Source organism: Astatotilapia calliptera, chromosome 16, assembly GCF_900246225.1.
Source record: "Astatotilapia calliptera chromosome 16, fAstCal1.2, whole genome shotgun sequence".
In the NCBI taxonomy this organism is placed as follows: Eukaryota; Metazoa; Chordata; class Actinopteri; order Cichliformes; family Cichlidae; genus Astatotilapia; species Astatotilapia calliptera.
In genome coordinates this window covers 17,604,504-17,630,658 of record NC_039317.1, presented here as the reverse complement: position 1 = coordinate 17,630,658, position 26,155 = coordinate 17,604,504, and the positions used below count along the sequence as shown (strand labels likewise).

Sequence of the window (26,155 nt, the reverse complement as noted above, 5' to 3'; positions counted from 1 at the left end):
TTCTAACGCACTTTTAGAAACAATGCTATATGAAACACTGAATGCATATAATTAAATTAAAATAAATACATTTTTGGTTTTTCGACGTGACGTCATAATTATGCGCATGCACGGAACCAAGCTTTTCCGTTGACGGTGGATTTAAATGTTTCAAGAACAAGAAAAGAGACGCGAAGGTTTGTGGTCGTCAGGCAGGTGAGTATTCTTCTTCTTCTTAAGATACACATGGTGCACATGTTGCGAAGATAGAGGAATACAATTTTGATAACAACCAATAATACTTGGGAAAGTTTTTGAAAGCGAAGGTTTTTATTCTCACACTCGTCGTCCAATTGTCTGCTTCTGTTTGTTTTATGTCAGGTCTCTCAAAGATCCCAGCTATGTCCTCCTCTAAGGAAGATGCGTTATCCCCTGACGAGCTGAGGAAAAGACTCTATCAGACTTTTAAAAGTAAAGGAGTTCTTGATACACTCAAGGTAAGCAATGTTAATAACGGTGCTGTTATTATTATACATTGCTGTGAAAAAGTATTTGCCTTTCTCGATTTCTTTCACATCACCATGGAGGACTTATAGTGCACTCTTCTTTGCACAATTGTTAAATTCATCCACATTGAAAGGTTTTTAAGCATTTATGGACTGTTTACGGTTATGTCAAAGCAATTAGAATTTAACATTCATCTGGCATTATTTTGAGGCATCCAGAGGTGGACTTCCTGGCAGGTTTCTCATCATCGTCCTGCTGCATAACCCAGGTGTGCTTGAACTTCAGGGCATAAACTGATGGCCAGACATTTTCCTTCAGGACTTTCTAGATCATAGACCATTACACTACCACCACCATGTCTGTTGGTATGATGTTCTTTTTATGAAATGCTGTGTTAGTTTTAAGCCAGATGTAATGGGACTCAAACCTTCCAAAAAGTGAAACTTTCGTCTCATTATTCCGCTTTCTCCAAAAGTCTTGAGGATCATCAATACGTTTTTTTGGCAAATGTGAGCTGAGCCTTTTGCTCAGTGGTTTTCTCCTTGGAACTCAGTGACATCTTGAATGAGTTGTCATTTTGCTTTTAGAGTAATTCTGGTAGGCTGGGCATTCTTCAGAAAGGTCACCACTTTTTATAGCTCTAACAATTGGATAGTGAGACTGGCTTTAGTAGTGGTGATGTAACTCTTTCCACACTGATAGCGTGTTGCATGATGTGTTGCTTTTTGGGATCTTTTAGCTTACTTCACTTTGTGAGACAGCTTCTGTTTGAGTGATTACTTGATTCAACAGGTCTGCCAGTAATCAGCCAGGGTGTGGATAGTGAAATTGAGCTCGACTTTACAAAAAAAGGTGTTAAATTACAGTTAATCAAAGGGGCCAAATACTTTTTCACAGCACTGTAGCAATGTTCAGTGTTTGGTCTTCATCCTTCTCTTTGACTATTCGGATCTTATTTAGGCACAGCTGCGAAATCAGCTCATCCAGGAGTTAAAGTACCCAGCTTTGGCAGGCCAAGAACCAGTTCCCAGGCCAGCACATGTGAAACATGAACCCATTTTAGTTTCAGCCTGTAACAGCATAGTGGCAGATCATCTCCAGAACTCTGGGTATGAGTACACACTTTCTGTGTTCTATCCTGAAAGCGGATTATCTAAAGACAAGGTGTGTATGACTTTTTATGTACATGTAGCTTGAGGTGTCAAGAAGATGGAGATGAAGGTCTCTGATCTACTTTTACAGGTTTTTACAAAAGAAGACCTTCTTCAGCTTCTTAAAATACGCCCTGAATCAAACCTTTACAAGTCATTGGTATTTATAATTATTTTGAACCTCGAACATCTTTTTGATATAAGTATTAAGACATAGTGTAATTACTAATAAAAGCGCCATTATTATTTTCTTACAGTCTTCAAATAAAGAAAACCATGATAGGGGTATGTACAGTGTCCTGTTCCTTCTACTTCTAATAAAACTGCTTTTGTTCGAGAGTCTCTCCAGTGATTTATTATGTCTTTATTTACCAGGGTTCCTGATCAGCCTTCTAACACAGCTAACAGATCATTATACTCGGAACCTGTGCCACGATGCCGACACTCAGACAAGTTTATCAAGTTATGGAGAGTCTCTTGGTATGAACTGATATCTGACGGTGACTGGCCTTTTTATATTCATGCCCTCCAACAAAGAGTTTTAATGTGTTCTCCCTGTCTTTCCATTCACAGTAGAGAAGATGAAAACAATAGATCGGGAATACGAGGGTTTGGGGTACAATGAGGACAAAGTGTTTCCATTACAGTCAAAACTGTCTGCGTATAGAAAAGACATTGAAGTGCAGATGGAAACAGAAATGAACTTAAAGGTACACACTCGTAACAAACATGGTTTATTTGGTCACATAGTTTTCCTCCAGGTTGGGTCGCCTCAATGTTGTCTTTTTTTCTTCATCTTCTTTTGTAGATAGAACATTTTAAAGAAGTTGAAATTGCCAAGGTGAGGATGGAAGAAAAATCCAAATTTCATAAAGAATTTGAAAGGCTGAAGCAGGAGCTGGAGAGGACTTATGAAATGAAGACAAAGGCCCTGATGGAGCGAGAGAAAAATGCTATTGATCGGTTGCAAAAACAGCAAGAGGTAAATGGCTGCTACAATGAGGTGCTCTTTTTCTCATATAAACCTTGAACATGTAATGTAAGATTTCAAAGGTCTGACACCCAGATGAATATTTTACTAATAATATCACCTTAAAGTTCTGGTGTCAGTTTGAGGATTCTGGCCTTCTTACCTAACTTTCTTTTACTGGCTATCACTTGATCTTTTTAAATTGTTCTCAGTCCTCAAACCTTGCTGCTCATTTCCTGAGCTGTATGTATGATTTGGCATCAGGCTTCTATATCCCACTGCAATTTGATTATGGGTGGTTCTGAGCATTACAGTTTACATTCAAATTATTTCTCCTTAAATTTAAGATAGACTAATTATCTCTTATTTCCACTTCGCTTCTCTATAGATTGAAGAAAAGAACTTATACATTGAGAGACAGTCAGTGCTGAAGGAAATTGAAACACTACGTAGCAGAGAAAATGAGCTGAGGATGAGAAGAGAAGCCTTCGAAAAGTAAGAATTTTTTATGACTATTTATCTGAGTGAAATGATGCTGCACTCTTCCATTGTGGTCACAGGTTCATAGTTATTGCTGTTGTCTTTTTATGGTAATAGGACTTGTCAAATCCATGAGGAGAAGATCAAGACAGCTGAAGAGCTGCTGAGGAGGAGAGAACTGGCTGTGAAAACCATGGAGGACACGTATGACCAGAAGCTGAAGAATGAACTTTCCAGGTACTTGCTGTCAGTACTGTGTGTATACTATACAGTATACATTATCATCATTATCTGTGACATAAAAATCAATACAGTAATCCTGTTGGTGAATTTCAAATATTTTCCTGCTAAATAAAGCAGTAAATATATCTCAATGACACTGAGTTAATTAATGTACCAACCTTTATTTAACTTAAGTGATTTTCTTTTTATCAAAAGAATAGAGCTATCAGCAGCAACAGCAATTAATAGAGTAACATACACAAGAGGACTTTACCATGTATTTGACAGAGGACAACATTGCTTTTGCAAATCTGTAGTTGATCACTAGGTCGAGTATTTGCTTTGTGTAATGTAGAAAGAACAACAAGTCACATTGTCTTGTACTGTTTAGTTTTAGTCCTGCTTTTAAATGTCTCATCTTGTCTTTAAATCAGGTATCAGCTTGAACTAAAGGAGGACTACATCAAGAGAACAGAAAAGCTCACAGAAAGTGAGAACAGAAACAAAGGCAAGTATGTCAGTCAGTGAAGGATTTATGACCAATTTTCTGTTGCCTGTGCTTTGTCTGCTTTCACATCTGTGTATTTTTCAGTGGAAACTGTCCGTATCCAAAAGGAGTCAGCTGCAATTAATGCCAAATTGGAGGACCACAGTAAAACGTGCTCAGAGCTGAAGCGGCTGCAGGTAAAGACCCAAATCCATCCATCCTTGTTAACTTCACCATTTTCAGTGGACGTGAGGCAAAATGATAAATAATTATATTAGCATTCAGTTTAATTCTGTGATAAATGCATGCCATCCAGTGCGATTCGGTTCCCATGCTTTTAATATCCCTCGCGGGATTGTTTTTCCAGATCGAGTTAGACACAGCACAGCAGCAGATTTCTCTGCTGACTCAACAGAAGGAGCTGTTAAGGGAAAGAATGGAGAGCATGAGTGACTACCCCCGCTTAACAAAAGAGAAAGCAGAGCTGCAGGGGCAGCTGCAGCTGCTAAAGAAACAGCTGGAGGAGGCCCAAGAGGAGAAACGGCTTCTTCATGCAGGTAGAGAGTGGTGGTTGCTCTCGAGTGTCTACCAGGAGAGTGTCCCTATTCAGTTAAAAACATGAAAAACACAATCAGGCATACTCTGTTTATAATAATGCACATCTGATTATCTTATAGCCTGGGACTATATAACCAGATTTATTGTGTCTAAAATGCAATCCTAGTTTTGGTAAGTCTGAATATTTGCAGTCTTTGCCATAAGCGAGGTTCTTGAAGTTCCTGTGTTGCATTCAGAGTGCATGAGTATAGGCTCATTGTGAACTGTGTAAGGTGCAGTGTACTGTGAAGCATTTTTGGTAGTCTTATCCCACTGCCTCTGGCTGAGCTGAGTCTTCTTGAATGTGTCTCGCCTGCCAAAGTAGGGCCTCTGTGTCTTGTTTGTAGCTTTGCAGACAGCCAATGAGGAAAGGGGGATGAGTGAATGGGAGCAGAGACAGAGGTCCTTTTACCCATGGCAAAGAAAATCTTACCTCTCTCTGAGGCTTACAGTATTCATCTTGTCTAAAGATGGGGCAAAGGAGCAGTGGGCCTCTCTCCTCAATGCTAACAAAAGGCAGTGACATGATAATGGGCCCCATGTGCTGTAATGTCATGCTGGTCAAGAACTGCTCCATACAAAACCAGATGCTTTTTCATCTGACAGTTTTCCCACTGAAGACAAATGCATTGGGGGAAATGAGCTGTACTTTTATGTTATGTTTTAAGTCGTATATATCCTGTCTCAGATTTGGGCAAACCATCCAAAGAGCAACTATCCTTGCAGTTGGAGCTTCAGAGGCTACAGAGTGCTCGCAGATTGGATGCGGAAGAATTTGACAACCAGAAACAGGTGCTGCAGGCACAGCTCCAGAGTGAGGTCAGCTACATCACAGCTCCTTGCTGTGGGAAACAATTTTTCTTCACCTTGAAGAATTTGTGTTCGCAGTATGCCCTCAAATCTCTGGTTATCAAAAAATATACATGTCGTTCACTTTTGTGTCCATTTTTTTCTGCAGATGGAGCAATGTGCCCAGTTCAAAGCTCAGCTGATAGAGTGTAAAGAGAAATCCCAGTGGATGGCTAACCATGTTGAGGACATTAAAATGCAGCTTCACCAAACTCAGCAAGGTACACTTTGATGTGGCATCCCTGTTAATGTGGCTAATCACATCAGATGATCTTGCTTTAAGTACAGTTGACTTTATTTTTGCTTTTCATAAGCAGGCTTGCTTTCTTTTCTAGCTCATACAGTTCTGTACACAGTTACACATTGCACATATTGATTCATCCTTTTATTTGTATTTTTGATGGTCTTTATAGAAAACTGAGTAAAAGCAAGAAAGAAATCAACACTCTAGTCTTAACTGCCTATTTCTGGTGTAGCCCCATGTAATTATTTCTAATTAGCTTTGGGGGAGTTTTCTGATTTTTCATGGTGGATTGTATTCTGTAGTAGTACTCAACATTCATCGTGTTTGCCTTTCCCCTTTCTCTTCCTTTTGTGCGACTCATGTGATCCCGGCAGCTCTTGAAAATGAAGTGCTGCGTAATCCCAAACCATCTCTTGTTGATCGCTCTGTACTAGAGCTCGGCGCTGACAAGCTGGTTCCTCCTGACATCTATGTGGACAGAACTCTGCTGAGGGCCAGGGTGGGTTATGATGTTTGTGAAATAGATGGCAATCTGGGAGGAAGCAAATCGCCTTGGAGTGATGTACCAGATTCTGATTTGGAGTTGGTAGCTGAAGCTAAGACTCGGATCAAGGAGCTGCAGAGGGAGGCTGAGACTTTAGAGGAAGCTTACAGGAACTACCAGCAGAGGGCAGTGCGCTCCACCATCTCACACATGCTTCCCCCAAGACCTCTTTCCCCACAACAACCACATCCTTCTCATTTCCCTGACTCTCCTCTTAGAAAACACGACCCTCTCCGTTCACACAGTCACTTAGCCCACAAACCAAAGATCTCACACAGACCACTGTCTCCTCAGTCTATCCAATCCCCCTCCAATGGCACCAGAAAGACTTTACCATCTGCACAATCAAGAGTTACCTTCTCAGAAGATCATAACCAGCCACAGGCCACATGTTTTGTTGACCACAGTCTCTATTCGCTGACCGAGCCTTTGTTCCTAAAAAATGGAAACGCTCCAGATGAAAGCTTGGCTCTATCCAAGCACCCATCCCCTACAACACAATCTTCCTTCAAGAATAATCTTCAAAGAGAGCTTACAGAAGGTAATATGTCAAAAAACTGAATAATGATTTATGTTCTCAGTGCTTATATGCTGCACACATGCATGTAAACTGTATATTTTCTATGGAAATTATTTGAAAATTCAGGTCAGTCTGTCCAGATCTTTACACATCAGTCTCTGAGCACGTTTCTACCTCAGATGTGTTTTTTAATATTAAGTCCTTCCTTCTGTTAGGGCCAGTCGTGTCTGCAGTCCTGCTTCCACAGCTGTCGTCTGACAGGCAGCTCTCTCCTGCCCTCCACAATGAGGTGGTGACCTCAGAGGACTTGTCCTCCGAGCTCAGTCCACCTCGCAGTCCTCAGCTCAGGAGCACAGCACGCGACCATTCCAGGTATCATCTGGCATCACTTTCAAGGACAGTGCAGTGTTTCGCATACATTTTATGATGAGACAGTGAATACCAATGCCTATGTTGCCACTGTGTCCTTCAGTCCACCAAAGCTACAGCAAGTCTTCTCCAGCTCAGAGTCTTCCCCACAGCCTGAGAAGATAAGCCTTGAAGATCTCACTGGAGGATTATCAGGTACTCAGTGTTGTTCATTGTTGTTAGTTGATTTTTGTTTAGTATTTTCCCCTTATTGTTTAAAGCATAATCAAATAGAATGTGGTCATGTATTTCTGAAGCCAATGTTTGCAGTGTACGTGACTCATACAACCGACTTTGAGCTTCAGCAGTCTGGTCGCGTCATTGCTGTTGAGGAAGAGGTTCTGGGCCATAAATTGTGATCAAAGGGGAACTTTTAAACTGTTAGAACATAAAGTTCTTTTATAGTAGTGCTTCATGCTGTTTGACTAGCTACAAGACATTCAGTGGAGATGACAAGTTCCCTGGGGATCTATTGTAGAAGTATAGCTCTCCTCTTATACTGGAAAATCTTCACTGTATCCCAGGATAAACACTCATAGTTTATGTGCTGTTTATTTTAATTCCATGACTGCTGTGCATGATGCGAGTGCTGAAAAGTGTGCTGTGTGATTAATTTCTGTTTGCTCCATCTGTCACTAGAATATATTTCTAGAAAATGATTAACTATATGTTGATAGTGTTTAATCACTAATGTAACAAAATGTGTAATGTATCCAGTATGGAGGCCTAGAATTTTTGGATGGCTGTTTTTTAATGAGTGTGTGACTGGCCTTTCAGTGGCCCTGCACAATGGTGAAGATGAAGGACCGCTGATTATGTATTCTGTGCTGGTCCTCTGGCCCTGTTGCATTATGGTGGGGCATAAAAGATCTCTTTGTGCATGTCTCCCTCCAGAGCCCGGCCACATTCCAGAGCTTCTCCTGGACACTGCTGTCCCTCTCTCCGAGGAGGCCCCTGCTGGCCCCCACCCACAAGACCTCCCAAAAGACCTAATAGACTCACAGGGCCAAACGGGTGAGTCTTAGTTCTCTCATCAACGATTCATAATCTTTCTTGACTTCCAATGACAATACAAGCCTTTTTTTTACTGTACATCATAAGTCAAACTGTAAAAATCAGTTGGCTCATTTTGCCGCCAATTTTCAGTAAACTGCTCTTTAAACCCAAAGGATCAAATTGACAAAGGATGACTCATGTTATTTCTAGAACTCCCACAAAGTTTGGTTGAATCTGAAAAGGAAGAAGATGAAGAACAAAGGTGGGAAAGAGAGCGGAAAGAAAGGGAAGAAAAAAGACAAAGGGAGCAGGAAGAAGCCAGAGAGAGAGAGCTGCAAGAACTTGAGCGACTAGAGAAAGAGATGGTAATGATTATCTTAGACCCACTTCCTGCAGAAATCCTTTTTATAAGCTAAACTATCTAAACTTCTCATAAAGGCGACCTTAAATGAATGTTTAATGTGATAACATCCCATTCTAATCAGCTTTTGCAAGAGGTGGAAAATCCAAAACAGGAAGAAGAAGAAGAAACCGGGGTTAAGAAAGGAGTAGATGAAGAAATCAGTGGAGAGAAATATAATGAGTCTAAAAGTGAAAATCCACTGGACAAATACATGAAGATGGTCTTGGAAGCAAGAGGGAAGCAACATGCACAGGTAAGTTGCATCCATGTTTGTCTGAGGCTTCTGTACAAATGAAACAGGAGACTCGATGCAGACTGGAGTTCTTTGGGATTGTTTTTTTCTACAGAGCTCTCGAAGAGAAGAGGCAGAATATGCAAGCCCAGAGGCCAAGAGTTTGACTGAGGATAAAGAAGACAGGTAAATTAAAACCGTTGACTTGGCTAGACAAACTATTTCCGCTTTCTAATTCAAAAGCTGTGCAGGACTTACATAAGCCTCTTTCAATAACATTTAATTGCTTTTGTGGTTTATCATGGTCGTACTTTATACTTGAGGGTTTTTTTTTGTTGTTCTGGATTCATGTTGTTAATTTTAAACTGTTTTACTTTTTTTTTTTTTTTTTTTTTTTTTTTAACTCTGTCCCTCGAGGCTTTCACTAATAAACTCAATTTTGTCTCAGCATTGCAGCATATTCACACAAGGATGAAGATGATGATTTTTGGTGAGCTGACAATCAGTTTGTGGCATCATAATCTGAAGTGTATAAAAACAGATATTTCAAGAATTTGCTTATCAGTCCTACATGTTTTCTTTTTTGTATGAAATTCAAATAAATGCATTTTTTAAATCTGTATACCAATCAATTCTATCATGCAAAGAACAAAAGCACCACAATTGGAAGAACGTTTTTAAAAAAAACATTTTTATTTATTTTCATAAAAACAGTCAACAGGCCGGTGAAGTTGTTTCATAAAGGGGTTTCCAGTCAGACAGGATGGTTTTTGTTTGTTTTCTTTTAACTGATTACTGTCCTCCTGGTGATTGATATATAGCCTTGTATTTACTTTTTTGGTTCATTTAACAGGAAACACAACATACAAAGACAAGATGTGGCGTACATTACCTTCATGTACATCTGTCATCTATCCGCTCGACCACACCTATTGCCAGTCCTACATAAAGCACTGTAGGGTCTGTACCACTGTATCAAACAGATACTGTTTAACACTGGCATTCATACTTTGGCTGAATTTACCATTTATAATTTTATACAACTGTTTAAAGGACTGTTGTTGTGGCTAATTGTTGCTTGACAGTTGGAAAGTTAAGTATCAGTTAATCATGAGGAAGCCCTTGACATACATAGAAAATACAGGCATACTATCAGGCAACAAAACAATAAAGTATACTTCTCAAGTGATTAAAAGAACCTAAAAAAAAGATCTATAACTAATGTGCTACATAGCTTTATATTCTGTTAGAAAAACAGGAAATGGGCAAACACTGCCAACTACTGAAGTCAGTGTACATAACTGTACATCACAGGTCACCACAGAAGTGGTCGTCTTTATACAACAAAGTAACATCTCGAATTATCCCTGTAACTCAGCTAATAAAGATTACAAGTTGTTATTTTAACATTGTGAAAATTGCACATTAATATACAATTATAGAAAATTGTGAAAAAAGGTAAGAAATGAAAAAATTTGACCTGTAATAAATTTAACTGAACTTCTTCAGTTCTGTTTTCAAATTGTAACAAACACATGTGACATAGTTATGCTTATCAATAGGATTTCCGTTAAATCAAGTCATTTTTGATCATATTGTGCATGTTGCAGATAATCACTGCTATATTATTAGCCATCACAACTCTTCATTGGCAATTACTGATGTTTTTGTTTTTCCCTCCTATGTGCCTAAATGAATACGTACAGGTCAGAGTAAGTTTTTCTTGTAGCATTATCCAAAGTCTATAGTACTGTGAATCAGTTGAACTGTTGTGCATGTGTGGGGGTGTAGCTACACAAACCTATCTACTATATCTTTGAGACATCTTTTTACAACTGGAATTGGTTTATTTTACACCTTGCAATGGGAATTGTTTGTCCATAGGCTCTAGTGCTCACCTGAGGTAGAGGTAATGTAGGCCATGACTTAAGTAGCTGTACAGGAAAAATCCATAACTAATGAACAACATTCAGACAATCACCAACTGAGATGGAAATGCAAGTAAATTCATAATCATCAAGGATTATAGATTTATAGTGCATGTATTACCAACTATTTTATAAAAGAATCTGGTTTACTTTCCCTAAAAAGGTCAGTATGGTGTGATGCACAACTCTGGATGTAAGGCTGTTCATTTGTATAATACATCTGCAAAACAGAACAAAAACCAAAATGTTTCATCTTCCTTAGCTGAAAACTAAAGAAGGATCGAGCAAGACTGAAACACTGGTGTGCTGTGTAGGAATAGTGCAATGTCACAAGCTTCACCAGCAAAAAATACAACAAAGGTTATAAAAACACACGAACATCAGAACTCAGATCACTCTTCCCTACAGAAAATGAAAAATAAAAATTAGCATGAATGAAACTTCACAGAGCAGTTGTGAAACAATTAGTGCAGAAAGCAACACTGATGCATTAGTCTGTTAGGAGCCTGGTTAGTACTGCACAGTGTCAGTTGGCATGTTATTTTAGCTGAGAGTCGCCTTGGTCCAGAGGGCCCACAGTGGTTGGCCACAGTGTCTGTTATTGTAAGTATGTGTGCTTATGTATGTGTGCGTGTGGATTGTAAGCTTGAAATATCCTTATGTGTAGGAATTGAGGCATTCCTTTGAGCGTGAGGTGATGTCCTGCAGCTCCCGCTCTTCCTTCATTTTGATGTCTTGGTAGGCATGCATATGACTGGCATCCTTAAGGTAGGCCCAGTTTGCTGAGAGAATCATGAGGAAGTGGATCTGGAAGAGAAGGGTGAGGTGGATGGCCGGTGAGCATGTCAAAGATGCAAAGCAAGCTACAGGAGTCAGAGCTACAGTACGTACATTACGGACATACACGAATGTAAAGTTATGCTTTTTTTTTTAACAAAAAGACACTGTGGAAAAAGAAATGTTACGGGTATTGTAACAGTGCTGTTACAATCATTACTAATACTCGGCGTTATTACCTCGCTACACACAATACTACAGAAATGACACTTAAAAGATGAGGTGATGAGTGGAGGAAGATAGCGAGAGGCTGTACATGCAAAATGAGCAGAGCTGTAAAAGCTTAGGTTAGTGCAAAGCACAAGATTCTGAAATTTGCAAATCTGAGCTGTAGGATATATAATAAATAGACCAGGTGGGGATTCTTTTTGTAAACAAAGATTGTTTATTTTATAAAGAAAGTAAAAGCTACAGTCTTTGAAAAACTTAGGAGAAATTTAAATATATGAAATATGGAGTATAAGTAACTATAAACAGATCAAAGTATCTGAAAACTGTAAGCATGCAGGCTCAGTGTTAAGATAAAAACAAATGGCTCTTTAATGGCACTTTGAGAAAGAATAAAGGAAAATGTATGAAACAAAACGCCAACTTCGTAGCTGGGGTAATATCAGGATCAGCTCTCATAGAAAAAAAAAATACTGTACTCTAAAATAGGATCATTTCTCTTTTTATAAAATACATGGAATTAATCCGAGTAATAGGGCCTCATGCAGATCTATATGCACGGTACTGGCCTAACCCTTTATTTCTGCTACTTTCCATATGTGCAGTTACTTTGAATTCTACAATACACAGCTGGTTGTGGTAATACTCATCAGCATAACACATTGAATAAAACATTTTAGTTCAGTTTAGAATCTAACTCATGACCCAAAAAATTAATAATACTGAAGGTTTTCCGTGTTTCACACATCGGTTCTGAAAGATTTTAAGGCTAAGCAAATAAACCAAAGAAATACAAGGACAAGGCACTTTTGCCGCCATCACAGCTCATTTTACAGATTGTTTGTACTAAAATCCATCCACACCAAAATGCTAATCTGTCAATCAAAAAATATTAAGCCTGAGAACACCTTCAATATTCGTCATCAGATGCCCACGTGTTGTACGTCTATATGAGCCACGTGCAGTCTAGTGTATTTATCAGATCTCAGAATGGCAGCTTTTTTAAAACCTGCACACTTGTTTTACAAGTGTCTCAGGAGTTGAAGCTCGCCAGCTAATGGAAGGTGAATAACTGCATTCTTAATGCTGCGTGTGTGTCTTTTTTTTTTAAATCTAACTTACTCATGTGGTTTGTGCAGGCCAAAACCACCTTCACAAATTACAAATATAAATAACACTATTGTGGATTTCTAGCTGCGCACATTTCTATTTAAAAAAAAAAAAAAATTCTGCTGGTGACATATTTCAATAAGTAAGTATAAAGGAAAGCAGAACAAACCAGTCAACTAAACACCATCATCCCACTCTGAAGACAACTCTCATCAGGTGTCCTCAGACGAGCATTATCCCTGGATACCAAATGCTAAGAGAAGTATACAGTCAGCTATTTACATGTCTTGTGATTACTAATGGAGAGATGTTGATTTTTTGCTATTCTCAGATTTTGTTGTTTTTTTTTTTTAGTTCAACTGTTGTCAGTGGCAACGGTGTCTACTCAGCACAGCCTTGAATGGTGCACTGTGTTCCTAAAACGGTTTAAAACTTAGTGCAGCAGTCTTCTCGACTCTTAAACTTCAAAACAGCAAAGTTATAAGTAGTAGCCATCATGTAGATCAGCTGGTGGAAGAGAACAGAAAAGGTGGTAAGAGTACATGCCAGTGACCTCCTCGTCACTAATATTGTGACAAGTTAGTAAAGTGGCCAGTAAGTTTGCAGCAGTAAAATGTTAAAGATCATGAAGTATAATTTTATAGAATTCTAACAGTTTTTTTTAAAGTGTCATTTCTAAAAAAGAATCCTAATCATGGCACAAAAAAGCAACTGTTCAAAATAGGGTCATGTCCATCTAAGCTGAGGGTAAACAGCAAAATGAAGTTGGAGCTTTGGAAAAGACATTAACCATATGGGAATGAGAAGAAAAGCACTGGACACATGACCTGCTAATACAAACCATGTGAAGATGGACTAAAACGTGAGGATGGAGAGACCAAACGGAAGCTTACCAGAGCGATGACAGTGGCTCCTGCCCCGGCGCACGCTACGATGTACAGGTGATAAGACAGGTAGAACTGAAAAAAAGACAGGCAGCGTTAACAGTGTTTAGTCTTCAATAAACAGAATCCTATGTCACCCTGCTCTGTGTGCCACTTCCGGGATGAGTGATGTTTGCACAAGCACGCCTTACCTCATTGGTGTTGCAGATGTCACCTAGCGTTGATCCACAGGCCTTGCCTGGTGTGGCATTCCACGGGATAATTCCTGTTGTCATAAAATTAAAAAGCACCTTTACACCTGCAACCAATAGTAGCCTTGTCTCATGCAAATCATGATCAAACCTAAGAAACAACGCCGAGCTGCAGTACTACTAAGCTGATAACAATTCAGTGTTTCAGAGACATGCTCAACTTTAAACATGAGGATTTCCTCACCATCATAAGAACTGCAAAGACAGCAGTCATTAGGCTCAACTTGTGCACTTAACGTTATAATGGAAACATATTATAACCCTGGGGGTAACCTACCTAAAATTATATATAAATTATATAGTTATCATGTGCCATTTGAGAGTATGTATAAGTAGGCTATATTATTTTATGCATTTATTTGTCTATTAGTCTGAACTTTGTAGACTAAAACAAAAATAATGAGGCCCCACACAGACCTGATTTTCTTATAAGGAGTAACAGTGGTGTGTATAATACGGTATTGGTCTGTATACTAACAGGAAGCTATTCACTGAGTATCTCAATGAAGAAAAACAGTGCTGTTCTCTCACCATACTGACGGGCATCCACGCAGATGGAATCAATGTTTGTGAAGTTGGCCATTGGAGACTTCATGGCAGCACAGGTAGACCACATGTTGTAGAAGAGGAAGACGGGCACAGCAGAGAAGCCAAACACACCAAGCCATGCCACACCCAGGATGTATGTGAGGAACACAAACTAAAGACACAGGAATGTCACAGTGTCATTAAACCTTTTTTAAAGTGTGCTCTATTTAAAAAAAAAAAAAAGTGTGGTATTTACATACCATTCCACTGATGCATCGTCCACAGATGGTGGTCTTGAACTCGCTGTGCAGTTCCTTGACTGCGCTAGTTGTGTAGAAACCCTCAGCAAGCAGAATGATCCCATAGAGGAAGAAAAATGAAGCAATGCCGTAGATGATATACTGCATCAGCTGTATTCTGTTAAAGGAAATATTACATATGAGTTTATTTGTGCCAATAAAGCTGGGATAAGTTTCAAAACGTTGGCCAAAACCGGCCTTTAAAAAAAAAGAAAAAAAAGAAAAGAAGCTAAAAATAGTTCCATACAATGCATATGCATGTATTCTATACAGAGAAGGTTCATCTTTATTGTTGTGACAGACAGTTTCTCAGTGTGGACAGACAATAAGCCCAAATGTGGAGACAACAGGTGATGCGTGTCTCTGCAAATCATCTACCAAGAGACAGACTGAGGACGTCTTAAATTAAACAGTGCACTCTAAATCCACCCAAACACAAAACATATGTGCAGTCCTGTTTTATGTTATTCGTCTTTTATTGTCAGGACTAATGGACTGCATTGTAAAAAAAAGGGTCCATATTAGGACTGCTCTCATGGATAAGGTAAATGTGGGAGACAACGTCATCTAAAAATAGCCTACATAAAGTCAACCTCATTAAAAACGCTATCCATCTTATGGTTTGGACTTGTGTTTACTGCAATGCTTATGCAGAGACACTTTTACCAGTGAGCATGACGTACAATACATCTGATATTAAAGGGGAAATAATATTAAAAGAGAAAAAAAAAATCAGACTAACTGCCAAGTAAGTAATCCATCTGTCAGACTCTGGCAAACATTTGATGCAGCTATTTAGAGCACACAGAGTATGAGGCCACTTACATGTCAGTGAGCATGGCATTATCGCTGGTGACCTTGGAGAAGTGGTTTTCCAGGATGGTCACAGTGCCAGTGAGGGCCACATGGCCACATCCACAGAATAGGGCGACACCAGAGAAGCAGAGGATCGTAGCCACCAGAGATGCATAGGGCACGCCGCCTAAACATTTGATGCAGCACTCAAAGCAACCTGTGCAAAAAAAAAAAAAAAAAAAAAAAAAGAAAGAAAGAAAAGCAGGTGTTATTCAGCATCATGTTTTATTCCAAATCATTTCACTTTGAAAGGCAATGAAATGAATTAATGTCAGCATCAGACCCCACTTCCATAAAAGGGAGCGTGTTTCGCTTGTGGAATACGAATCAAAGAAAAATTAATTATGAGATGATTCGTTACATTAATCATCCATTCATCCATGAAGCCTATCCCAGGGCACATTACCCAAGAGGCAGCGCATACTCTGAACTTATTACTGGTCTGCCACAATCATTTTGTAATCAATTACAATTTAAATTTTCTAAATAATGATGTTTCATCGTCATTGCTACAAAAGGAAATGGTGCAGGCAGTCCCAGCACATCTGTTCAAAACAACTTTCAAAACATGTTCTTGTGGTTAATGCACTTCCTTCAAAAACAACTGCAATGCAAAGCACATGAGGAAAAGGAACAGTTTGCTCGGTGCCACTGAGGGGTTGTTTTTTTGTTGTTTTTTTTTAAATCTGCACTGCTGTAACGTTTCAGTTGACAATTCATCACTTCACTCACAGGCCACTAATGGCTATCCAGCAGGTCAGGGCGATGCATGTGTATCAAGCTTTAAAGGAAATCAATGGCAGCTAAACATGAGGGAAATGAAGTGACCTAGATGAGTCTGTTTGATCCTATGTGCTCTTGTGCCTTGTGAAACGGAGCCCAGTCATCACAACACACTGTCTGTGGAAAAACGCAAACAAGCCGCAGCCTTTTTACAATCAGATCCACATGTGTATGACAGGATGTTGTACAGCCACAGGACATCCAGGTCACTGTCTGTTCATGTTTTGAATCCCACACCTGGGCCTATGCCTGATTTCCCATCTTTATTTAATACATTTAACGCTGTTAGAAAGAATGTTTTTACAGTACCGATCACTCATTGGGCATCAAGCAGCAGCAACTAACCAGATTAGTGACTTGCTGATGAAACCAGTAAAATATTTAGCAGCTAACCAGTCAAATTTTTCTGGACATCAAACCAGATGTAGAAGGAATTTTAGATTTATATGTCAGGTAACCACAGACACATGTCCATGTTGCTATGTGTCCAGTGTTAATAACAATAAGCAAACTGCACTGTCACAAAGTCCCCAAAACAACAATTCTGTATAAACTGTATTAACACTGTCTACATTTAGATGATTAATTATCTTCACAACAATGTCCATTAAATAATACCAATACATCAGTTGACCAGTAGCATTGGACTGGCGGATAATTAACTTCCAAAAAATACATCAGTCTTAGACCATATGTTGCCTAGAACGTATCAGTATCAATATATGCAACACATGCTTCGGGGAAACTGGGTATAGTGTCACCATATTGTGTGTGGTACATGGTTGCCCTGATTTCTTTAAGCACTGTTTGCAGATCTATTTTTTTTTTTTCAATATTAACATTTCAATCAAATTCATCAATTATACTGGCTAATCAGAAGGAAAAAACAAAAACAAATATGCCCTCTGCCCTACAATCATCAGATTTCAGTATTTGCATAGGGAGATAGATATGAACAGGATAATGGCATGATGGTAAAATGAATATTGTGCCCAGGCAGACAAATCTATCCACTGCTGCGAACACAACACCAGCTCTACAACGATCTACAAAAAACAAGCTAGCATAAAGCTATAACCTCACACCCAGAATGATGTTAAAGCTTAGCACATGGTGACCCCAGCCAAAAAACACAGTCTACTCGTACTCATTTCTGCAGTAGAATTGCAATTGTCACATTTTTCTGCAAAGTGTTCTTTGGGCTGGTTTTCACCAGTTAGCTTTCGTATTTAAGCTAATACTTATAAACGATAAGAAAGCTCTTATATGTGCATTCATTAGAATAGGGATTTATGCCAGTCTGTGAGTATCTGTTAACTGTAAACATCCAACAACAGAAAGGCAGCAGTAGATGAGGTGGCAGAATAGGTCAGCTGCCAGTGGGAAGGTCACTGGAGCAATCCCTGGCTTCTCCAGTCCATATGTCAAGATTCTGAACCCCGAGTTTCCCCCGATGCATCCATTGGCGTGTGTGAGAATATCAGAGAGAAAAGTAAGAAACGCTTTGAGTGCTCAACTTGAGTAAATAGGTGCTATATAGGAACCAGTCCATTTCCTTTTTTATCTTTTTCTTGAGGTAAGAGACCAAATGTCTATTGGGATACTGAAAGCTGATTTGTGTCCATGTGCTTTGCCTTCCTTGACAAAAGAAATTTACAGATATATGGCTGCTAGGTCAATACTTTTGCAGTCAGACTGTTTGTGTAGTACAGGGCGATTAAAAACATTTCTATCCCACAGTGAATGAATAGGAGTTGCCATGGCAGCATGTTAACCACAACTCAATGAGCATACCCCACAGCAGAGTCGCTAGCTTCCCCCATAGCCCACATTTCTGTAATGAAAATGTCAGGCAGGGAGAGTGGGTTGCTGGGAGTCAGATCACAAAGCTCGACAGGATATTGAGCCCAGCTGCAAAGTAAATACAGTCCACTTAAATAAAGAAGGAGAGGGTACTGTCAGGTAGCTCTGACACACTGGGAAATGTTGGCTAAAAATCAACTTCCCGAGCCCCAATCAAGACTACGTAAGTCTCTATTCACAACTATGCACCACCCTATTCTTTTGTAATGTTTACAGTTCTGTGGCATGCAGGTGTTTCCAAGTGCAAAACCAACTAAATACTAGAAACAAATTGACAAAAGTAGTAGTAAATGCCATATTGTGAACCTTTTTCTCCCCATATTAGATCAAGATCTGGCAACATACCACCAGATGCCATGGTATAATAGTTTTATTAATTGCCTTACTAGATCTGAAAATGAGAAGAAAGTCCAAACACATAAGGAAATCTGAAATTATAAAATGCAAAAAATCATATAGGCATATCATGGCAATCTTCAGTCAAATTAATATATGCAAAAGGTTCATATTAACCTGACATGGCCAAGGCAGGAATCTGCTTATCCAACTAAGTGCAATTAAAGAGAGAAAATCTACATTATACAGTCTGTTTAATCACTGTCCTTAAGCAGCTATCCAACAGAACTGACAATGTTGATATGTTTAAGCTATCACTTAAGTTATGCTTAATATGCGATCGTGGCTCAAGAGTTGGGAGTTCGCCTTGTAATCAGAAAGCTGCCAGTTCAAGCCCCGGCTTGGACAGTCTCGGTCGTTGTGTCCTTGGGCAAGACACTTCACCCGTTGCCTACTGGTGGTGGTCAGAGGGCCCGGTGGCGCCAGTGTCCGGCAGCCTCGCCTCTGTCAGTGCGCCCCAGGGTGGCTGTGGTTACAATCTAGCTTGCCATCACCAGTTTGTGAATGGGTGTGTGACTGGATGTGTAAAGCGCTTTGGGGTCCTTAGGGACTAGTAAAGCACTATATAAATACAGGCCATTTACCATTTAATAACACAATGAATCATGGGTGGTATTTACACAGCTAAACTACTTAGGTTGTCATTTATGTTCTGTCTGACTGTTATAGTGCTCTATTTCTCTATTCACAAAGGCTTCTGTCAAAGCTTTACTTATTAGACAGAATCCTGAGATAGTCATTCCAGGTCAAACTGTATAACAGCCTGTTAGCATTGTTGACGCAGTAGCACAGCATCAGTTCAATAATGTATATACACTCACCGGCCACTTTGTTAGGTATACCAATGCACATTGATCCAAACATCTAATCAGTCAATCACAAGGCAGCACCATGTGGCCATAGATGACCTGCCGAACTTCAAACTGAGCATCAGAATAGGGGAAAAAAGGTGATTTAAACGGCTTTGAATGTCACGTGGTTAGTGACTGGTCTGAGTATTTCCCAAACTGCTGGGTTTTCCCAAAACCATCTCTAGTGTTTACAGAGAATTGTTTGGGGGGGGAAAAAATCCCATGAGCAGCAGTTCTCTTGGCAAAAGTGTCCTTTAATGTCAGAGGTCAGAGGGGAATGGTAAGACTGCTTTGAGCTGATAAGGTAATAGTAACTTAAATAAACACTCTTTAAAACCAAGATATGCAAAAGAGCATCTCTAAATGCACAACAGGAAAGCATGGCTCTATCCTGCCTTTTGTCAAAGGTTCAGGCTGGTTTTAGTGGTGAAATATTGTTGGTGATATTTCTTTTATCTGAAAAATGCAAGCCAATGGCATGCAAGCAAGCATCCCTGTTCGTCATCACTGGAGATTTATGTAATCACTTGTTATTATGCACCTAATTCATCCTGCAGAGTGGGTAAAAATGTGCTATGGAAATGTGAATTCATATTGTTTTATTTTGAGATAACTATGTGGAACTGCTGTGGAAAATAAAATATCTCGGTTAAAGGCTTGAAACTGAGTCTGCTTAAAGGACATTTATGCTGCTAAATATATAGTAAAATGCATTTTAAAATGTAACCACTTAATCTATTAAGAAGGCATTTCATGGTGGTTAATGTTAACAGCATTTCTAAAATATCTCTAAGGAAACAATGATACTGGAAAATCTATTATGAGCTTTCTCAAGAAGTAACAACCATTAAGTCGGGCAAAGTAAACAAGAGTCTCACTATTTTTAGATGTTAAACAAGTACTTGTTTTCCTTTTGTTTACTGTCACTAGTTAGTAACCAAGATTATGATGGAGATGCGTGTTGTGGTGTTCAAAGGTTTTGGTCAACTGTACAAACAATAGTTCTTGGCTGGGAGCAAGAAGCAGTACTTCTTCATAGCTACAACTCCTGTTTAATGTTATTGGACAGTTTAGAGGATCATTGCATCTAACTCCATGAAAGAAGTCCAAAGGCCAACAAACGAATCACACAAAACTTTACAGAGTTCTGTAATCTGTGTATCTTATTGTAAAATAGATTGTTATCTGAGAGTACAGTGCGGGATTACATTGAATACAGGATGTTACAGGATGTTGCAAATCCCTGTGTTAGCTAAAGTCCTCCTCCTCCACAGGGGGATAACAGTAGGAGCTGGTGACTCTCTAAACAACAAGCTTGTAATGAAGGGATCCCACTGGCTCTGGGTGGATGACTTTAAATGAAAATCACATTGGACCCTTTTCCTCTGATGACTTTCACATGCTCCTGCTCCCTGACTAATACTCCTAGTTAGGCATCCAACCACTTCCTCTCACTCTATTGTCCATCTCTTTGCGACAGCAGTAGTAGTCTGGCCTTACAACAGAAGCTATATTTGACACATTTGTATCACGAGGATACAGGGAGAAAAAGATGTTTGTGTGATTTTTCTTTTAAAGTGTCTGTGTGGGTGACATTGTGTGAGAGAAATAGAAAAAAAAACATGAAAAGAAAGAAAAAAGAAAGCGAGAGTCCAAGAAGGCTGGATACAAAGAGCCAGTGTGTGCAGCCCCAGACTGTCCATCACACTGGACTCTCAGGGGCCATTCAGAATAGCACTAAACCACGGCCTTGCTCTTCCGGCCCACAGGCTGCAGGCCCAGGACAAGCTCACCACTGAGCTCCATCCTGTGTGCCCCTCCAGCACTGTACACAGCGTAGTCACAATGGGCCACAGCAGCCGCTTCACACTCCAGGAGGATCCTGTTTGTCAAAGCATCTCAGATTGTCAGCGTGTGAATGAGATAGCGTTTTAAGACCAACATGAGTTGCAAAGCAAGCTGGAATCTGAAGTTCTAACACACCGAGACGAAGACAGACAGAGACATACGGCTAATGAGAGTAAAGTGTGGAACTGCTTCTGGGTCCAAGACCTCCAGGGGTCCAAAAGCACCACAATTTACTAGGTGTCAGTTTTGTTATTTTGTCTTTTTGCTTGGGCGTTTTTTACTTCATTTTTTGAGCATTTCATTCCTTTGTTTGATAGCCAGCAGTAGCTCGAGACAATAAATGAGAAGAGAAAGAAAACTTGGGTGTCTCACTGGACTGGCAGATTCACAGATTACCCTTCAGGTTGATTCTTTATTTTTTTTATATTTTTTTCTTATTTCATATGTTTGTTTTTGTTTTTCTGGAGTTGGATAACAAATAATTTGATCACTTGTAAATTTTGTTAAGGGATTATAAAGGGCAAAATCTAGTTTCATCAAATTACCACATACCAGTAGGCATACAGGGAGTAATATCATTACCAGTCTTTCCTTTATTTATCTGTCCAATGAAGTTACCACACACTGCCCACTGAGATCTGAGTCATCACTAACCCCTTCAGCTAACCTTGCTGCATCACTGCCACCCTCAATCCCTCAGCCACAGTCATCAAGCCAACATAATCATAATCAAAATCTTTAGCTGGGATGCTTGGTAAATGTGGAATAATGCCTATTTTCTGCTTTAGCTGAACAGAGAAATGTGCACCACATGTGAGCGGTGTTTTGGAAGACTTTTCTTTTTTTTTGGTACATACCAGACACAAACACAGTTGCACCTATCCAAACAAAGAATAACACACAGCACAAGCATAAACAAGCACTGCATAATCATATGCACATAGAAAAGTATGCATATGATATACAAGCAAAACCCCCACAGAGATATAAACATACTTGGATACACACAATTTATAGTGAACAGTTTGCAAACCCTCAATTTCTTCCCAGTTCCCCAAACAACAAGCTGGCTTCCAGCTCCATTAAAAACACCATCCAGTTTCAATTAAAAAAAAGAAGAAAAAAAATCTAGGCTCATTGCTAACAGATGTGTTTGTTTACAGCTAATGCTAAGTATTGTTGTTTGTTGCTCCATTGGGGCAAACTGCCAAAACACCACTTATGAAAAAGAGTCTTATTTTTCCACACTCTCTGCTGAGTGGAGCGATAGTTAAAATTGCTCTAATGGCTATAATGGTAATTCTCAAGAGATGAGGGAGCATGGAAATTCGTTAGAGGTGGTCTCACTGTGCCGATTTCAGAAGAGAAACCTAAAGACTGATTGCAATTCCCCTGACTGCACATGCTAGGGGAGACTTACAAACATATAGGATGTGTTCATTAACGCTAACAGGCAGTGCTGACTGTAAAGGCTCATCATTTTTTATGTACATGTGGGGAGAAGGGAAATAAGGAATTCTGGGAAGCTCTGTCATCTAACTATAATGTCATTTGTAGTGTCATCAGTTTGAGTCTCTTTTTCTTCATTCTTTAACTGGGTTAAAATAGCTAAGCTATGCATCAACCAAAAATACTTTAAAAAAAAATGCAAAGGCTAGTTCTTGTTTCTAAAAAAAACATGATAATTTGAATCTGCTTGCAAAGCTACTGACCTCATCACATTGTCAGCAACCTGAGACATATGACTGTATTTTTTATTTTTTTTTTTAATTGCTTGTCTTATTTCACAAAGCGCGACAGAAAATTCAAGGAGTCCTGTTGATTCCTACAAGAAGGTGATGAGCAAGTTAATGACCCGCTCTCTCTCCCCCTTTAGTGTACAAACTACTCAAGGCTATTGATGTAACACTGCTAATGTCAGGTTCATTTATCTTTGTCCTCGCCCCTCATCCGCCTCATTAATCATCAGTCCTCCCCGAAAACACAACTCAAACGCACCCTGTGACGCTAGCGCGATGATGACCTGCGGCAACACATTGTCCCTCCTGCTGCAGGAGTGGAGTCTGCTGAAAGCAGCCCACAGATTTAAACTAATTAGATCACACAACATGCACAGGCAATTTTGCAAATGAACTGAAAACTTTGGTTCAAACAAAACAGTGAAGCATGGATGTTGGTCTAAAATTTTAAAATCCCCCAAAGAGCAAAAGCTGAAACGAAACCAAGCATGCTGGAGAAGGTTAAAGCCCCAGCAAACACAGCAATGAAAAGAACTGAACTGGCTCTTTGTAAGTGCTCATTGGTACCTCTTTTGTCCTGCCTCTGGTCTTGGTTTTCGTCTGATTGAGTTTCCATGGTTGTTTTTCTTCTACCCAGCAAAAATGGGTTTTTTTTCTTCTTCTTCTTTTTTCAGCAGATTCTCTCTTCCTTTCTCCCCCTGACAGTCTCGTTTCTCGTTCTCTTTCCTTCCTGCATGTCTCTGCCTTCTGTATCTCCGTCTCTCACTTGCCTTGCTGCTATGTTCCATCGTTTAATTGTGTCCTGCCTTGTTAAGGCAACTCGCCACAGTAAATCACAGCTTTTGTTTGAGATCTTGTCAGGTAAGCACTTTCTTGAGCTTACTACATGCCTTCCTTGACCAAAACTTTTATATATTCTCTTTGAATAAATCAACAGTTTCTTAACCGACAGTTAAATTAAAGTTTCCTCATAATGACACAGAAATCTTTGCCCATGCCATGAACACACTCCTCATTCTCCTCCTCTTGGGCATCTCTGTCTCAGAAAGAAAAGCAATGGGAGGAAATCTGGTGACAACAAGAAAGTGGAAGTCACTACTTTAGCTGTGGGTGAAAACTATAGCTTAGGCTGAAAGCATATATGCACACAGTCATCTTTGTCTATCTCCCATGTGACCAGAGTCCAAGAGAGGGCGAGAGTGCATGCTGTGTGGTTGTGTTGTGGTCAAGGGTAAACCCTTCATCTTCTGATTTGCACCATATGCCCTCTTTCCTGCAGCATACATTAGCAACCTCTGACCGGTCTCTTCCCTACATCTGGTGGTTTCTAAATCATAAAGAGGACACATGAAAGGAAGGCACGTCTACATTTCCTACACGGGGACGCAGAGCATCCTCTGGGCTGATAGAGACAACAGAGGAAACAGCATGTGAAAATTGAAGAAACAGAAAATCACAAAGAAAAAAAAAAAAAAGACCTGTAAAAACTTAAAGAGGGAGAAATTAAAGCCAAGACGACGACACCATGAGAAACAACTCATGAAAATAACAGGGCCAGGCCAAAATGAATGATGAGAGATGACCAGAGGAGACAGTGAGGAAGATATTGGCTGTGTTTGTTTGGCAACAGCAGGCCGAGAAGCCCCAGGGGCATGCTAATGAGAGAAAGGCCTTTCAGCTGAGGAAGGGGGGGCTGGTGGAGTAGAGTTGGAGTGGGGTCTTCTCACGGATACCAGACCTCAGAGATGAGGGGGAACAACAGGGGAGGGGAGCCTCGGGGGTCAGGGAAGTGAACTTAGCAGGGATCCCACAACAACAAATGCTGCACTAATCTTCAAGCGTTTTTACCATCAGCCCCATTAAAGCAAGAAGAACCAACATGTTCCTTATGTTTGAAGTGTTTGATCTCTGCATATGTGCGTTAACAGCTGATTCAGTGGATTCCACACTTGTGATTCACATTAGGTATAACAGGAGCTCAAGTAAAGCATCCAGTGAGCCTGATTATGTGCAGGACTAAATGTACTGGAGTGGTCGACACTGGATGCTTCATGTTACTGAGAAAAAATTAAAAAGTCAAGATCAATCCAGTGATCCATCTGCAAACCTTTAAGAGTGTTTGGACAACAACATGTTTATATCATTTGTGTGAAAGGAAATTTAAAACATGTGATCAGGACAGGTCAAAATGTGCTTTAGGACTTATTTTAATAAATTCTCGATTTTAGTACCAAAAACATGTGCCTTTCATTAAAAACTCTGACTGTGAATAAACTTTTGTTTTGGCATAAAGATCATAGTTATCACAGCAAATGCATCCATTACTTGGGTGAAAAAGTGCTATCGGGCAAAAAGTAGTATAAATAGTATTTACTGACACATGTCTTTTGTAATGTTTGTTTGTTTTTTGTTTCTTTTATCTAAAGCAGGACGAAAAAATGAAGCAAAGTGCTAAAAACTCCAGCAGAAATGAACATATCTAAATTCCATCTTTTTGAAAACTGTACTCACTCATTTAAATTTAATTATAGCTTAAAGTTATGTACTATTGGGGACATGGCCTCTTCAATAGGAGGATACCAAAACAGACAGTACGTGTGAAATCTAAGGAAGCATGCTAACCAAGCTTAGCTGATAACTTATCAAATTTGGTCACTTGTGGCTCCGAAATGGAGCCTAGATGTTAAAATAGAGGCTTGAAATACAAAGATGGTGTGCAAAGGTCTTGAGGTTCACCTCATACTTTTACATTTTGCTTCCAAGGAGCCAGACGTTGTTGTAATTTTTAAAGTGGTCTTGAGCCATAGTTCTTCAGGCCTTCTGAAGGCTTTTCTTTGGACATTGTCTGCACTTTTTTCACTCATTTTCAGTCCACTCCTTGTACCTGAGCATTTTCAGAATGTTGACAGAGAACAGAATAAATGACAACCAACATCCAAGGAAGACATTTGAATGTCCTTAAAGAAGCTGGGAGAACTGGGCGATGACCAGTGTTAAGGTGCCATAAGGTCATTTAGTTTGTCCACCAGATACCGGTACTGGAATTATGACATTACAAAGTGAGTGAGATACGATTAGTATTACTTAAATACTGCAGTTATCATCAGAAACGATATAGTGTCAATCCTTTGAATGTTGACTGGTGGTGCTTTTACAGCAATTAAATTTAATAAAAAAAAAGTCATACAAAGTAGAACTCAGTATATGAGCTGAACCAAATGAATAA

The 26,155-nt window shown here is 39.5% G+C and overlaps 2 protein-coding genes across 4 annotated transcripts in view; one reads left to right on the top strand and one right to left on the bottom strand.

The window, feature by feature from the left end:
* The first annotated feature begins 121 nt into the window (after positions 1 to 121).
* Positions 122 to 24,372, top strand: ofd1 (OFD1 centriole and centriolar satellite protein). Of its 2 annotated transcripts, XM_026143672.1 has the most exons (24): positions 122 to 195; positions 361 to 476; positions 1,447 to 1,650; positions 1,729 to 1,797; positions 1,895 to 1,922; positions 2,013 to 2,117; positions 2,211 to 2,347; positions 2,446 to 2,619; positions 2,996 to 3,102; positions 3,205 to 3,324; positions 3,744 to 3,817; positions 3,902 to 3,993; positions 4,164 to 4,353; positions 5,082 to 5,212; positions 5,352 to 5,463; positions 5,861 to 6,571; positions 6,766 to 6,922; positions 7,023 to 7,114; positions 7,853 to 7,972; positions 8,165 to 8,319; positions 8,440 to 8,610; positions 8,705 to 8,775; positions 9,038 to 9,079; positions 24,209 to 24,372. In XM_026143672.1, exons 2-24 carry the CDS (start codon positions 381 to 383, stop codon positions 24,216 to 24,218), a joined length of 3,168 nt encoding a protein of 1,055 aa, XP_025999457.1. In that variant the 5' UTR covers positions 122 to 195; positions 361 to 380; the 3' UTR covers positions 24,219 to 24,372. The 2 variants fall into 2 exon arrangements, with proteins under 2 accessions (XP_025999457.1, XP_025999458.1); XM_026143673.1 differs by lacking the exon at positions 24,209 to 24,372 and having other exon boundaries at positions 9,038 to 9,996.
* gpm6bb (glycoprotein M6Bb) overlaps positions 9,260 to 26,155 on the bottom strand; it is a 29,074-nt gene continuing 12,178 nt past the window's right edge. The window contains exons 2-7 of one of the 2 annotated variants that reach the window (XM_026143674.1): positions 15,420 to 15,606; positions 14,556 to 14,712; positions 14,299 to 14,467; positions 13,708 to 13,781; positions 13,526 to 13,591; positions 9,260 to 11,324 (exon numbers count right to left, since the gene is read on the bottom strand). In XM_026143674.1, the coding sequence (XP_025999459.1) occupies positions 11,175 to 11,324; positions 13,526 to 13,591; positions 13,708 to 13,781; positions 14,299 to 14,467; positions 14,556 to 14,712; positions 15,420 to 15,606 (803 nt within the window). In that variant the 3' untranslated portion in view covers positions 9,260 to 11,174. Of the gene's footprint in view, positions 11,325 to 11,719; positions 13,140 to 13,525; positions 13,592 to 13,707; positions 13,782 to 14,298; positions 14,468 to 14,555; positions 14,713 to 15,419; positions 15,607 to 26,155 lie in introns of those variants that run through there. The other variant, XM_026143675.1, reaches the window with a different exon arrangement.